The sequence below is a fragment of the Pygocentrus nattereri genome, chromosome 4, assembly GCF_015220715.1.
Source record: "Pygocentrus nattereri isolate fPygNat1 chromosome 4, fPygNat1.pri, whole genome shotgun sequence".
Taxonomy (NCBI): Eukaryota; Metazoa; Chordata; class Actinopteri; order Characiformes; family Serrasalmidae; genus Pygocentrus; species Pygocentrus nattereri.
This window is the reverse complement of record NC_051214.1, coordinates 26,448,959-26,463,958: the sequence shown is the minus strand read 5'-3', so window position 1 is coordinate 26,463,958 and position 15,000 is coordinate 26,448,959. Positions and strand designations below refer to the sequence as shown.

Below are 15,000 nucleotides of genomic sequence, written 5' to 3'. Positions count from 1 at the left end.
AAGCTAGCCTCTTCTGACTAAAATGTCACCTACACATCACAGCAGTTTAATGTGGTGCGATGACGCTTACACGCTTCAGCACTCGGCGGCCCCGCAGGTTGTAGTGGGGCAGATTTAGCAGGCCAGAAAGTGTACAAACTCAGTTGTGAGCTCAGTCACTGAGCTCTTCAGTACAACTCATCTATAGCCAGTGTTTGTCTATAGAGATTGCATAGCTTTGTGCTTGATTTATACACCTGTTAGCAATGGGTGTGGCTAAAACACATGAACTCAGTAATTAGCAATGTCCACATACTTTTGGCCGTATACCGTGTGTGTGTGTGTGTGGCAGCTTGGCAGCTGCCTACCTTTATTTGAGTGCAAATACTGGCCCAGGTTGCATCAAAGTGGAAGGCTAGTTATTTACTGAGGTAGTAATCTGCCGCAGCCCTAAATTCTCTTGCTCATTACATCTTTCCTTTAACTGTGCTTTATTTCAGAAGTGTGAGCTTTAAGGACTAGAGAAGAAATAAGGCTTTGAAGAACTGAAGAAATTGGACGTCTGTGGCAGGTCTTGTCTGAAAAGCTTACAGCTGGCAGTCCCTCTCATCTCAAATGATATGTATTCTGCTGTATGAGAGCTCATTTTCTGTTCGTGTTTTCTACCTGACTCTGTCTTGAATTCCCAAGCTAAATTAGCTTTATTAACACACGTAACACCGATTTGCCTCAAGGAAGGCACTCCCATACAATCTAACTTGGACAAAAATCAAACCAGAAGTCTTTCTCACATTCTAGAAAGTTCCACACATCACCCTTTGAAAATACACCAACTCATCTTCACAGGGACAAGTTTGATCATGCCGCCAAAGCCGAACAGAAAAGCACATCGTTTATGTAATAATGATTTTCTTAATAATTTGAAGGAAGTTAATTCTGTGTTGTGTTTCAGATGTGAATATTTTTATGTTGATTCATTTATGTATTTTTGTACTTTGTATAGGGGAAAACAAGGCATTTTTTAGCATTTGTAGCATTTCTCTACTGTGACCTTTTTAAAATTGCAGTATTTTTATATGAAGTGTTACTTTTAGAGATGCTTGAGAGCGCTTTTAAAGGAACTGGCTGTGAAAGTGACCAGCCAATACTATGAAAATGCGACATGACCATTGTACTCAGGTCTGTCAATGAGTGCATTTGCATGCACTCAATAATCCGGTAACTGCAGGAAATCAGATGTTGTCAGTAATCCAAACATGTTTACATGCTCATGAGCAATCATATAATAGTGAAACTCTGGGCCTACAGGAGTCAGGCAGTATTCAGAATTCTGCTTTGTAACCGGCCAATAAACTCACCGAAGACGTTACGTAAACTTAATGTAAAACTTCATACTGCAGCTTTTTTTTTTTTTTACATCAAGCCACTTTACCTGAAAATATGAACTTGCATCATCTAGAAGATGAATATTTAAATCCGTTATTTTGTGTTTGGTTTCAGCACCTCTCTAACAGTGTTTTGCTGTCTTGCAACCTTCACCGTCTGTTCTTGCGCATGTGCAGACTGGTGTTTACATGACCATTTGAATAATCGGATAACTGCAGAAATCTGATTATGATTGGATTATTGAGTGCATGTAAACGCACTCAGTGTTACACAGAGAAGCCACTGCTCTGAACATCCAAACATGTTAATACTGTTCCATGTCTGTGTTGTGCGTTCGACATGTGTTGAATTATTAACTTATTCATTCAAATAAACATACTTAGTTTCCAACAGTGGTCTCTGAGCAATAATACATTGTTTATTAAACATAAAAACCACAAAAAAAATACAATAACTTTTACAACAGAGAAGACCATTACTAATCAGGGCCTCTTTAGTTTATAGTTGACAAACTCGATGTTTGTGAGTTTTCGCCTTAAAAGAACACAAGATCCAGAAATGCTTAATAATAATGAAAAGTTAATACAGCCAAAGGAGATTATACTAGGCTTTGCACTAACTTCACTAACTTGCATCCATCATGGACTATTTTTTTCAAGTCATAGTGCATTTAAGGCTTAAAATGTGCACTGTACTGTCAAGCTTTTAGCTCCCATTTATCTAGGACCGACTGCTGCAGAGAAAGTTCAGGGTGTTGATTTGGCTTCTGACACCTCCTTTCCTAAACCAGGGCTTTTTGGAAAGGCAGAGTTTATTCATCTGTACTCAGGTAGTGGTGTGGAATAAGTGCCTTGGAAATCTAGGAACTGGTTAAATAAGGCTTGGGGTGCATTCCAGTCACCCTAGTAGTTCCCAGCAGGTTTACCCATAAGTCATTGCGTGTCTCTTGAAGATGCATGTTGCTTCGTGTTTGTGATGCTGCAGGACATTTTGAATGACATTCATCAGCTATAGTTTCCTTAACTGACATCACGTGCTCAAGCTTGTAGGGAAAATAACGTTACTGCTTAAAGACCCTGTGAAATGGAACACACCCGTCAATGCAATTCCTTGCACTAACATATACTTTCTCTTTTTGAATGCAATGGTGCATCAGACTGTTTTACCAAAACTGAACCTGGTACTGGTTCAGTCTGTGTTAAATGTTGCATGAAACACGAGTGTACTCACATACACCGATCAGGCATAACATTATGACCACCTTGTTTCTGCACTCATTGTCCATTTTATCAGCTCCACTTACTATACAGGTGCACTTTGTAGTTCTACAGTTACAGACTGTAGTCCATCTGTTTCTCTGATACTTTGTTAGCCCCCTTTTACCCTGTTCTTCAGTGGTCAGGACCCCATGGACATGGACCCCCAGGACACTGATGTGGTGGTGGTGGTGTGTTGAGGTAGGAGAGTTTAATAGAGTGGACAGTGAGTGGACACTGTTTAAAAACTCCAGCAGCACCGCTGTGCCTGATCCACTCAGACCAGCGCAACACACACTAACATACCACCACCACATCAGTGATACTGTAGTGCTGAGAATGATCTACCACCCAAATGGTACCTGCTCTGTGAGGATCCATGGGGGTCCTGACCACTGAAGAACAGGGTAAAGGGGGTAACAAAGTATCAGAGAAACAGATGGACTACAGTCTAATAGAACTACAAAGTGCACCTATATAGTAATTGGAGCTGATAAAATGGACAATGAGCGTAGAAACAAGGAGATGGTCAAAATGTTATGCCTGATCGGTGTTGTTAAGGGTTTCCCTATTTCAGATACAAATGTCATCATGCAGGCTGTAATCATTCAAAGGCTATTCACAAGATTGTGATGAAGTATGTAAAGTTTCAGAATGACCATTCAGACCTCAGTCCATATAGCCCACATATGGAAACAAAGCTGTAAAACAAATGTACTTATATGCCTATTCAGCCTACAGCAGTTTAGCCCCACACATTCACATTAAAGTAACAATGAGTGTTCCAACCCTGACTGCTTTTGGATTGAGGTACAGTACAGGGCAGCCAATCAGAACAGAGATCATTCACATACATCCACACACAAAACACTGACAATAAAAAATTGACCTAAAAATTGACTTTGGGGGAAGAAACAAAAGAAAAGAAAAAATGCAGAATATGGGCTTTTTGATCTGTGGAAAGAATGAATAAAGAAAAAAAATGACATGTGTGTATATATATATAATATATGACATATATATGACATTTTTAAAAACTCAGAATGCCTGACCCCCTGTTTCAGTACTGTATTTAACATCCTTGCTCCACTCTGACCTCACCATTTGACCTTAGGAGAATCCCTGATGCGATCTAAAGGGTTGCTCCACTACTGTACTCAAGGTATAAAATACATGGTATTTTTGGGGACCCTCTATTTAACCCTTTGGATCCTCTGGAAGCCTCAAAATCACAATTTGCAGGATCCCCAAAATAAAACTTTAATAAAGTTGTATGTGTTTAGTTACTGAGGAAACACTCAAATACAAATTCAGAAAAAGTAACTACTATAGTTTTTTATTTCAGCCTGCTTTACCCTCAAAATGCTCAGCTTCTGTTACAAATCCTGGCCTTCTTAATACTTTCAGAGCTTTAGGGTATGCTGCAGGGTTGTGGGTGCATTACCAATAAAGCCAAAGCCCGATATTAAGTGTTTGTAGAGGAGTGCAACGGAAGCCATGTCATGGCTAGGTTAGCTAACAAGTCTTTCTACCTAGCAAAGCCTTTCTATGTTATTGTTAACTCATTGGATTTAGTATCATAAATCAAACTCATGCACAGAGCACAAAAATCCCAGTGGGCTTCAGACGGCCTGGTGATGGCCTAGTCACTGTTTACTAGCTAGCTCAGCTAACACTCAAGGGATTTAAAAATGGATTATCTTGCAGTATTTCAACACAGTGGCTGTATTAGCTCAAAGGCAGATTGTTAGATGAGCCCTTGGAGATGTAAGGGGTCAAGATAAGTTTGCAGGAGCAAAACTTCACGGAGACGAATGGAGCAAATCATTATAATCCAACTGTGTGTCCTTTTCACACTTGAAATAACAACGTCAGACAAAGCTGCTTAGAAGTGTCTGCTTGTGCACTAAAATACTTTATATTACAAATACTCAATAAAAACAAATTACAATAAAATACTTCATAAACATTTGAGCCTTATACAGTAAATTACTCCATTTGTTTTATATGACTATGTCATTAAAATCAGTTATCTCGCCAGTACAACTTTACACAGTTTGAAACATCAGACTGGTTTGCTGGAGCCAGATTAAGCTAAACCTAGACTAAAAAGGCTTTTTCGATGATAAATCACCACTGACATTACAGCTTGGTCATGGACTAGGCTTAATTCATGTCCACAAATCTAGACCACAGGGTCAGTTTCCTGGTCAAGGATTAAGCCTAGTCCTGGAATTTCCTTTTAATGGAGGACCTCCGTTCAAAATTTGGTGTAGTCCAGACCCCTAGGCTTAATCCCCCTCTGAGAAGCTGACCCATATTGTGCAAACTGACACGAAAATCACTTCCATTGGGAAAAGAACATGCTTCTCATCGTCTCCTTCTCCCCTTGTCCTGCAAGTGGCCATTTCAACACTTCCACTTTGAGGGGAGTTGTACAAGGACATGTTAAAACAGTATTGAAATGTAGAGCTAACCTTGTGCTTGTGTAAAATCACAGCTTTGTGCCCAGCACACTATAATATCTATTCCCATAGGTAGCAATATTATTACTTAGTACATAAAAATAGATTTCACTTGTTAGTAACTTTGCCTCTTTCTACAGATGTGCAATAATTCCAGTTCTAAATAGTGGTTACAACATAAATAGCTCTCATATGCTATAATCAAACATGTCCCCAATACTGTACAAGGAAATATCTGAAGGAAAAAAATATATATTGTAACTTTCATGGAATACAAAAGCAAAAGGGCTTAATATAGCTGTACAATAGGAACAGTCCCGGCTCAAGTCTTTGCTAGTGTCGACAGTACTCAGTGGTTACGTTGGGCAGCGAGTAGCCAAAGAAGGAGAAGTCTAGAATGTACTTCTGCAAAAGTTCCCGCAGCAGCTTCTGAGGGACGCTGCACAGGTAATAATGCAGAGTTTCCTTGGTAACAGGCTTGTACCATGTTTGGCGTTCAGGGAAGCGCACATGCGATGGTGCCCCCACATGCTCCAAAACGTACGCCGCGTCGCTGTTCAGCTGCTCGTACGAGCCTATGAAGTCATACTCCACGGCGCACGGCTGGCAGAGGTTATGCATGGGCATCCAGTGCTCGTTCATGCGCTCTGCATCCTCGTCCAGCAGATAACGCACAAACTCAGTGAATGTGACGTCATCACCTGCCACCATCCTCCTGTCCTTCACATGCCCTTTGCGGTATCTCCGCACAATCTCAGCGCCGTATTTGCGCTGGTACTCCTCGATCTCACCAAACTTGTTGCGGTAGGCGGAAAGCAGACGTGCCATGGGCTCACGCACAAATGTGAACTTGAAGTAGTGCTGCAGCCGGTACCGGATCTCTTCTGGCGAGAAGTTGGACAAGAAGACGAGGTCTGCACGGTGGTCCATCCTCCCCTTGACGTCCACGTGCGCCAGCGCACCACTCAGCACTTTCAGCACCCGCTTCCAGTTGGAGCAGGCCACCTTGGGCACATAGCAGTAGAGGAAGCGGTGCTCGTCATTCACCAGGATGTGCTGCAGCAGGGTCTTCCTCTGCAGGGGGCTGAGGGACCACACGCTGCGGGGTGTGTTCCTCTGGCCACACATGGCCCTTATAGTGCGGTTACGGATCTCCTGCAAAAACTGTGCAAAAGACAGCATGTTAAACCAAATTTATTTGTACAGCGCTTTTTACAACACATGTTGTCACAAAGCAGCTTTACAGAATTCCAGAAAAGACAGAATTTTAAAAAAAAGCCCCGGTGAGCAAGCCAGAAACTCCCTCAGAACTTGTACAGCAGTGATAGTCTCATAACTGCACTGTTCTGCTTTTAGTTGGCTTAAGGCCAGCAAAGTTAGGCAATTTGCTAAAAACACTTTCCAAATTTTATATATTTATATATATATATATATATATATATATATATATATATATATATATATATATATATATATATATATTCAGAAGAAAACCTTTTATCTCCAAAAGGGTAACTTTACAGAAGGAAAAAACATACTTCACTTTTAATGTAAGTCAATGGAACCAGACGTCTTTCCAAGTCATTTTGGGATTTTTTTTTTTTTGGACCATTTTTCATTAAATTTACACACTACGTACAGAATAACAGATATTTTAAAATTATGTCAAAAACTGAAAAATGACAAAAATGGAGATATGAATTTTTCTACTGACAGCAGCTATATATGTGTTTTATATATATATATATATATATATATATATATATATATATATATATAAAACCCTTTTCAAAAAGGCTCTATATAGAACCATCTACAGCGAATTCTCCACCAATCTGAAGAACCCTTTAATCATGGAAAATGTTCACCCTCTGAGAGAGAGAGAGAGAGAGAGAGAGAGAGAGATTACATGTATATTAATCCTGTAGTCTGCTAAATGCTGTAAATGTAAATGTAATCCTAAAGGAAAATTGCAGTTTCAGTAGCAAGACAATTTCACATAAACTTGCATATACTATGCAGAAAATAACAAAAAATAGTAATAAAATTACAGTTAAAGTATAAGAGTAGAAATAAAATATATCTATTTGCATTTTTACATGGCATGTGAGACAGATTTGTTGTATTTACATATCAGGCACTGAGTGGTATGAGGTAAACTAAAAGCACAATGAGTATAGACATAACTAGGAGTTGCATCAATATTACTGTGTAAAGTGCAGAGTGAAAGTGTCATTACAGCAGCAGGTTATGATATATTACACAGTGAGGATTAACAGGAGAGGTGATACAGTGATGTGCTTCAGCACAGTTCAGACAGCAGGAGATCAGTACCATCTCTGCAGTGAGGAGACTCGTTGTAGAGTCCTATAGCAGTGGGTAAGAAAGATCTCACATGACGTTCTTTAACACAGCGCAGCTGTAACAGTCAGCACTGTTGGCCAGTGTAGCATGCAGGGGGTGTGAGGTGTTATCCAAGATGGCTAACATGTTTAAATGTGTTGGGTAGGAAATAGTTGGAACTGTACAGGGCTGCAGGCCCCAAGGACTGGAGTTGTGAAACACTAAAAAAGCTGCTTTCCATGCTGGAAAAACTGATGTCCTTTCTTGATGGTCTTTCTGCTCCTCCAAAGAAGAGACTCCTGCTTCACTTAACACCCCCTATGCTTTACCAGGATCCCATTTACACTGACCTGACTGATACCAACACCAGCTCGTTTCTTTTAGTGAATATTCTTCCTGTTCTAGGCTTATTCTGTGTTTTGAACATTCCTTTACACCCAACAGCTGCACCAGATAGGAGACTCTACATAGAGCATATTTGCACTCACTGACTATGCCAGGAATCTTTGGCTGCAACCAACACCACTTGATTCTATACTAAATATTACACCACCATCGGTAGTACATTCTTTAGTACTATGTTTAGTACAATATAGTATCCAGTTTTGGGCACAGCTTGTGTTTAGTGATTGAGTCACGTTTGTCCAGTCAATGCAAGGTGTTTAATTAGTTCCTCAACCACTAAACAGGCTGCATCAGACCAATGGGAGAGCAAAGCACAAACCAGTTTAAGTAGAATGTACTTTTGGTGATATCATGTTACCACAGCAATGTCATCTGCTAATTTTTACATCAGCCAGAGCAAATTTTGTCAAGGTTCACCCTGAAGACTGAACATTCTAATGTTCTAATTTTAAATAAATAATAACTCCAGTTTGATGGAACTGTTTATGTATGTAGGCCAGAAAGATTGTCTGCCACCACCCAAATAATGCCTGCACTAGGGTGGTCCTGTGGGGGTCCTGACCATTAAAGAATTGGGTGAAAGGAGGGCAACGAACTATACAGAGAAACACATGGACTGTGGTCTGTAACTGTGGAACTACAAAGTGCATCTATATGGAAAGTGGAGCTGATTAAATAGAGTGTAGATACATGTAGGTGTACTTAAAGTGACTGGTTGATTTATATGTCATTCCCGATTCAAAGAGACAGGAGTCTGGTCTTGTAGGAGTGGAAATAACTGCCTGGAAATGTTGCCAAGATGGCCACTGAGTGGACAGACTTTCCTGTTAGGACTCTGGCATCTTTCCCAACGTCAAGTCCTTAGCAACCACACCACTTTCAGCCACTTGCATTGAACCAATACAGGGAATGGACAACTTTTGTGATTTTCCTCATTTAACTGTTTAGCAGCTGCTTTCAATGAGTTTGTCAAACTCATTGAAAGCAGCTGCTAAACAGTGATATGCAGATGGGTGGGATTAACAGTAGGTGTGTTAGAGCAGAGAAATCAGCAAACTGTGCAGTTTGGATGCAGGATTAGAGTCACGCACACCTGCTCAATAACATCAGCACTAGATAGCTAGATAGATATATAACATTAGCTAGATAGATAGATAGACAGATAACATTAGCTAGATAGATAACGTTAGCTATATAGATATAGATAGATAGATAACATTAGCTAGATAGATAGATAGACAGATAACATTAGCTAGATAGATAACGTTAGCTATATAGATATAGATAGATGGATAACATTAGCTAGATAGATAGATAGATAACATTAGCTAGATAGATAACGTTAGCTATACAGATATAGATAGATAGATAACATTAGCTAGATAGATAGATAGATAACATTAGCTAGATAGATAACGTTAGCTATACAGATATAGATAGATAGATAACATTAGCTAGATAGATAGACAGATAACATTAGCTAGATAGATAACGTTAGCTATATAGATATAGATAGATAGATAACATTAGCTAGATAGATAGATAGACAGATAACATTAGCTAGATAGATAACGTTAGCTATATAGATATAGATAGATGGATAACATTAGCTAGATAGATAGATAGATAACATTAGCTAGATAGATAACGTTAGCTATACAGATATAGATAGATAGATAACATTAGCTAGATAGATAGACAGATAACATTAGCTAGATAGATAACGTTAGCCAGATAGATATAGATAGATAGATAACATTAGCTAGATAGACAGATAACATTAGCTAGATAGATAACGTTAGCTAGATAGATAGCTAGCTTGCAAGAGCGATAACATTAGATAGATAGATAGATAGATAGATAGATAGAGAGACAGATAGAGAGACAGATAACATTAGCTAGATAGATAAATAGATAGCTTGCTAGATAGATAACATTAGCTAGATAGATAATGCTAGCTAGATAGATATAGATAGACAACGTTAGATAGATAGATAACATTAGCTAGATAGATAGATAGCTTGCTAGATTGATTACATTAGATAGATAGATAGATAGATAGATAGATAGATAGATAGATAGATAGATAGATAGATAGATAGATAGATAGATAGATAACGCTAGCTAGATAGATAGCTAACTAGCTAGATAGATAACATTAGATAGATGAATAGATAGACTGAAATAAAGTGTCCAGATGTGAAGTGTCCAGATGTGCAAGATCTTTACAAAAATGCATTATGTACCGTAAGGTGTCCATATGTGCAGATGGAAAGAATATTACCTACATAGCTAGCTAGATAACGTTAGCTAGATAGATAGATATCATTAGCTAGATAGATAGATAACATTAGCTAGATAGATAGATAACATTAGATAGATAAATAACGTTAGCTAGCTAGCTAGACAGATAACGTTAGCTAGACAGATAGATAGATAGGTAACATTAGCTAGATAGATATAGATAGATAGATAACATTAGATAGATAAATAACGTTAGCTAGATAGGTAGCGTTAGCTAGATAATGTTAGATAGATACATAGATATATAGATAACGTTAGCTAGCTAGCTAGATAGATAACGTTAGCTAACTAGATATAGATAGATAGATAACATTAGATAGATAACATAGACAACATTAGATAGATAAATAACGTTAGCTAGATAGATATAGATAGATGGATAACATTAGATAGATAAATAACGTTAGCTAGATAGGTAGCGTTAGCTAGATAATGTTAGATAGATAGATAGATAGATAGATAGATAGATAGATAGATAGATAGATAGATAGATAGATAGATAGATAGATAGGTACAACCCCAATTCCAATGAAGTTGGGACGTTGTATAAAACATAAATAAAAACAGAATTCGATGATTCGCAAATCCTTTTCAACCTATATTCAATTGAATACACTACAAAGACAAGATATTTAATGTTCAAACAGATAAACTTTATTGTTTTTTGCAAATATTCACTCATTTTGAATTTGATGCCTTCAACACATTCCAAAGAAGTTGGGACAGGGGCATGTTTACCACTGTGTTACATCACCTTTGCTTTTAACAACACTCAATAAGCGTTTGGGAACTGAGGACACTAATTGTTGAAGCTTTGCAGGTGGAATTCTTTCCCATTCTTACTTGATGTACAACTTCAGTTGCTCAACAGTCCGGGGTCTCCGTTGTCGTATATTGCGCTTCATAATGTGCCACACATTTTTAATGGGAGACATGTCTGGACTGCACTTAATGGTGCCTTCACAGATATCCATGGGCACTAACACACCCCCAGACCATCAGAGACGCTGGCTTTTGAACTTTGCGCTGATAACAATCCAGACGGTCCTTTTCCTCTTTGGCCCAGAGGACACGACGTCCATGATTTCCAAAAACAATCTGAAATGTGGACTCGTCAGACCACAGGACACTTTTTCACTTTGCGTCAGTCCATCTCAGATGAGCTCGGGCCCAGAGAAGCCGGCAGTGTTTCTGGGTGTTGTTGATATATGGCTTTTGCTGTGTATGGCAGAGTTTTAACTTGCACTTGTTTTCTGAATGGTTTTCACAATGGTTTTCTGAAGTGTCCTGAGCCCATGTGGTAATATCCATTACAGAATGATGTTGGTTTTTAATGCAGTGCTGCCTGAGGGATCAAAGGTGACGGGCATTCAATGTTGGGTTTCTGCCTCGCCGCTTACTTGCAGAGATTTCTCCAGATTCTCTGAATCTTTTGATATGATGGACTGTAGATGATGAAATCCCTAAATTCCTTGCAATTGCACGTTGAGAAACGTTGTTCTTAAACTGTTGGACTATTTGCTCACGCAGTTGTTCACAAAGTGGTGAACCTCGCCCATCCTTGCTTGTGAATGACTGAGCCTTTCAGGGATGCTCCCTTTATACCCAATCATGACACTCACCTGTTTCCAATTAACCTGTTCACCTGTGGAATGTTCCAAACAGGTGTTTTTTTGAGCATTCCTCAATTTCCCAGTCTTTTGTTGCCTCTGTCCCAACTTCTTTGGAATGTGTTGCAGGCGTCAAATTCAAAGTGAGTGAATATTTGCAAAAAACAATAAAGTTTATCCGTTTGAACATTAAATATCTTGTCTTTGTAGTGTATTCAATTGAATATAGGTTGAAAAGGATTTGCAAATCATCGTATTCTGTTTTTATTTGTTTTACACAACGACCCAACTTCATTGGAATTGGGGTTGTACATAGATAACGTTAGCTAGATAGATATAGATAAATAGATAACGTTAGATAGATACATAGATAGATAACATTAGCTAGATAGATAGATAGATAGCATTAGCTAGATAGCTAGATAGACTGAAATAAAGTGTCTAGGTGTGAAGTGTCCAGATGTGCAAGATGTACGGTCGGGGTTCCAGAAATGCATTAGTAAGTAAGGCAGTAAGGTATCCATATGTGTAGATGGATAGAATAATACTTATGATTTAGCATGAGATAACTGTTTCAAGATACAACAGCCCTATAGCTGCAGTATTAGGGTGTGATATATGCAGTGCTTGATAATGAATTCATTAGCACATGTTAATATTCATAATAATAATAATAATAATAACAACAACAACGTTTATTTATAGAGCACTTCTCATACATATGGCAGCTGAAAGTGCTTTACAGGTGATGAAGTTTAACAGTAATGGAAGAAACTGAGTATTCATTTAAAATCATATAAGAAAACGACAGATCAAATAAATAAAATGAGTAAAAACCAAAGTGAAATTTTAATTAAATGCTAAATTTAAAGAGACACATTTTCAAATGTTTCTTAAATGAGTGAACTGAGATTGAGATTGTGTAATAAAAGGTGAATTTAGTTCCACAGTTTAGAAACAGAATAACTGAATGAGTCTCTCCATGTGTTCTGCATTATGCAGATGAAGTTCAGTATCTGCAGATCCAAGATCTCAGGTGGAACATAGACAGACACTCTAATGTAAGCGGAGGTCATTTAGAGCCTTAAAAACTAGTAGCAGAACCATCATAAAAGATACATGTAGTGAGTGCAGTTCTTTTAAAGCATCATGTCTTGTTTTTGTTGGGATCTGTGCTGCTGCATTGTGTAAGAGCTGTAGAGGATGTACTGCTTTCTTAGGAAGATCACTAAGAAGAGCATTAGTCATCAGTTCTGCTTAACAGATGCAAGTTTCTCTGTGTGATATGTCTCAGAAGACAGAAAGCTTCAGATCTCACCCTCGTTTCGAAATTCAGGTTTGTTATACGAGGCTAAAGAACAGTCTCTCCCATATAGCATTTTTCTCTGAGTTTTGGTAGCAAAAATCAGTATTTCAGTATTTCTTGATTTATTTGTAGAAACATTTGTGGCATCTGAGAAATATCTGACATACAGCGGCTAAACCTGTCAACAAAGTCTTGATTTTCAGAAGGAAAGGAAATGTATACATGTGCGTCATCAAACAGAGCTACAAAAATTGCTATCATGTTTCCTGAAGACATCCCTTACAGGTAACACATACAAAGACAAAAGCAGAGGCCCTAAAACTGAACCTTATGGAACTCCACAAGAAATGTTAAATTTCCTAGTTTACTAGTTCTAAACTAGGCCTTAGAGGCCTACCCAATATCCAAGATGGTCAATTAGGACACTGTGATCAATGGCACCAAAAGCTGCACTAGAATCCAACAAAGACCAAAAGTGGGATTTTGGATTCTGTTCATCATCGTTAAGCCTGAGGTCATTTACAAGACAAACCAATGCTGTCTCAGTACTATGGCTAGAACAGAAACCAGATTGAAATTCTCATTTCCTTAAAAAAGGGATGTTAGAAAATAGTCTAAAACGATTTAGTACAGAAGGACCCATGCTACTCTTTTCTAGTAGCGGCATCACCAAGGCAGTTTTGAAATCATTTTACAGAAGTTTACAGAAACCATCTTAAGGAGTGAAGTAGGTACAGAGTCAAGATCACATGTGAACGAACTTTATTTGTTTATACTAGTTGTGAGCTGCTGATAATTGATAACAGAGAAAGATGTCATTACTGATGTGGGTGGCTTATCAGGAAGATTACAGCAAGCTGGGCTATGCTCGGTCTTATCAAGGCTATTTTATTTTAAAAATTTACATTTACATTTACAGCATTTAGCAGACCCTCTTATCCAGAGCGACTTACAAGAAGTGCTTTGTCAATCTAGAGAAAGTATCTGAACTGTAAACTCTGTAAACTGAAAGTATCTGAACTGTAAACTCTCCATGGATCACCACCTTATTGTGGTGGATGGGTTTGTGTGCTTGAATGATCCTAGGAGCTATGGTGTCTGGAGCAAAAGCTCCTGGTAGGGTCTCCCATGGCAAACTGGTCCTAGGTGACATGCCAGACAAAGTGTGATCCATAATCACCCCTATGAAAACAAGAAAGCAGGACTTGTGTACCCTGCCCGGACCAGGGTTACCAGGGCCCCACCCTGGAGCCAGGCCTGGGGGAGGGGCTCGCCAGCGAGCGTCTGGTGGCCGGGCATTCACTCATGGTGCCCGGCCGGGCCCAGTCCGAAGGAGCTAAATGAGTCCCCCCTCCCATCGACCCACCACCGATGGGAGGGGCAGTAGTAGGGGTTCGGTGCATTGTGGATCGGGCATTGTCCGTAGGCGTGGGCCTTGGTGTTCTGATCCTCGGTTGCTGAAACTGGCTTCTGGAACTTGGAATGTTACCTCACTGACGGGGAAGGAGCCTGAGTTGGTGCACGAGGTTGAGAGATACCGGCTAGATATAGTCGGGCTCACCTCAACACACAGCTTGGGCTCTGGGTCCAATCTCCTTGAGAGGGGCTGGACTTTTTTCTTTTCTGGAGTTACCTATGGTGAGAGGCGGCAGGGCAGGTGTGGGCTTTCTCACAGCCCCTTGACTCGGTGCCTGTATGTTGGGGTTTTCTCCGGTGGACGAGAGGGTAGCTTCCCTACGCCTTCGGGTTGGGGAACGGGTCCTGACTGTTGTCTGTGCTTATGCACCGAACAGCAGTTCAGAGTACCCAGCCTTCCTAGAGTCCTTGGGAAGGGTGCTTGAAAAAGCTCCTCCTGGAGACTCTATTGTCCTACTGGGGGACTTCAAATGCTCACGTGGACAATGACAGTGAGACCTGGAGGGGTGTGATTGGGAAGAATGGCCTCT

At 39.4% G+C, this 15,000-nt stretch overlaps 2 protein-coding genes across 2 annotated transcripts in view; one reads left to right on the top strand and one right to left on the bottom strand.

The window, feature by feature from the left end:
• Positions 1 to 1,760, top strand: part of cep135 (centrosomal protein 135) — a 20,795-nt gene extending 19,035 nt beyond the window's left edge. Inside the window, exon 26 of the mRNA XM_037538229.1 lies at positions 480 to 1,760. Within this exon, the coding sequence (XP_037394126.1) occupies positions 480 to 501 (22 nt within the window). The 3' untranslated portion in view covers positions 502 to 1,760. The remainder of the gene's footprint in view (positions 1 to 479) is intronic.
• A 1,295-nt stretch (positions 1,761 to 3,055) lies between these two features.
• Positions 3,056 to 15,000, bottom strand: part of chst14 (carbohydrate (N-acetylgalactosamine 4-0) sulfotransferase 14) — a 21,957-nt gene continuing 10,012 nt past the window's right edge. The window contains exon 2 of the mRNA XM_017688157.2: positions 3,056 to 6,250. Within this exon, the coding sequence (XP_017543646.1) occupies positions 5,420 to 6,250 (831 nt within the window). The 3' untranslated portion in view covers positions 3,056 to 5,419. The remainder of the gene's footprint in view (positions 6,251 to 15,000) is intronic.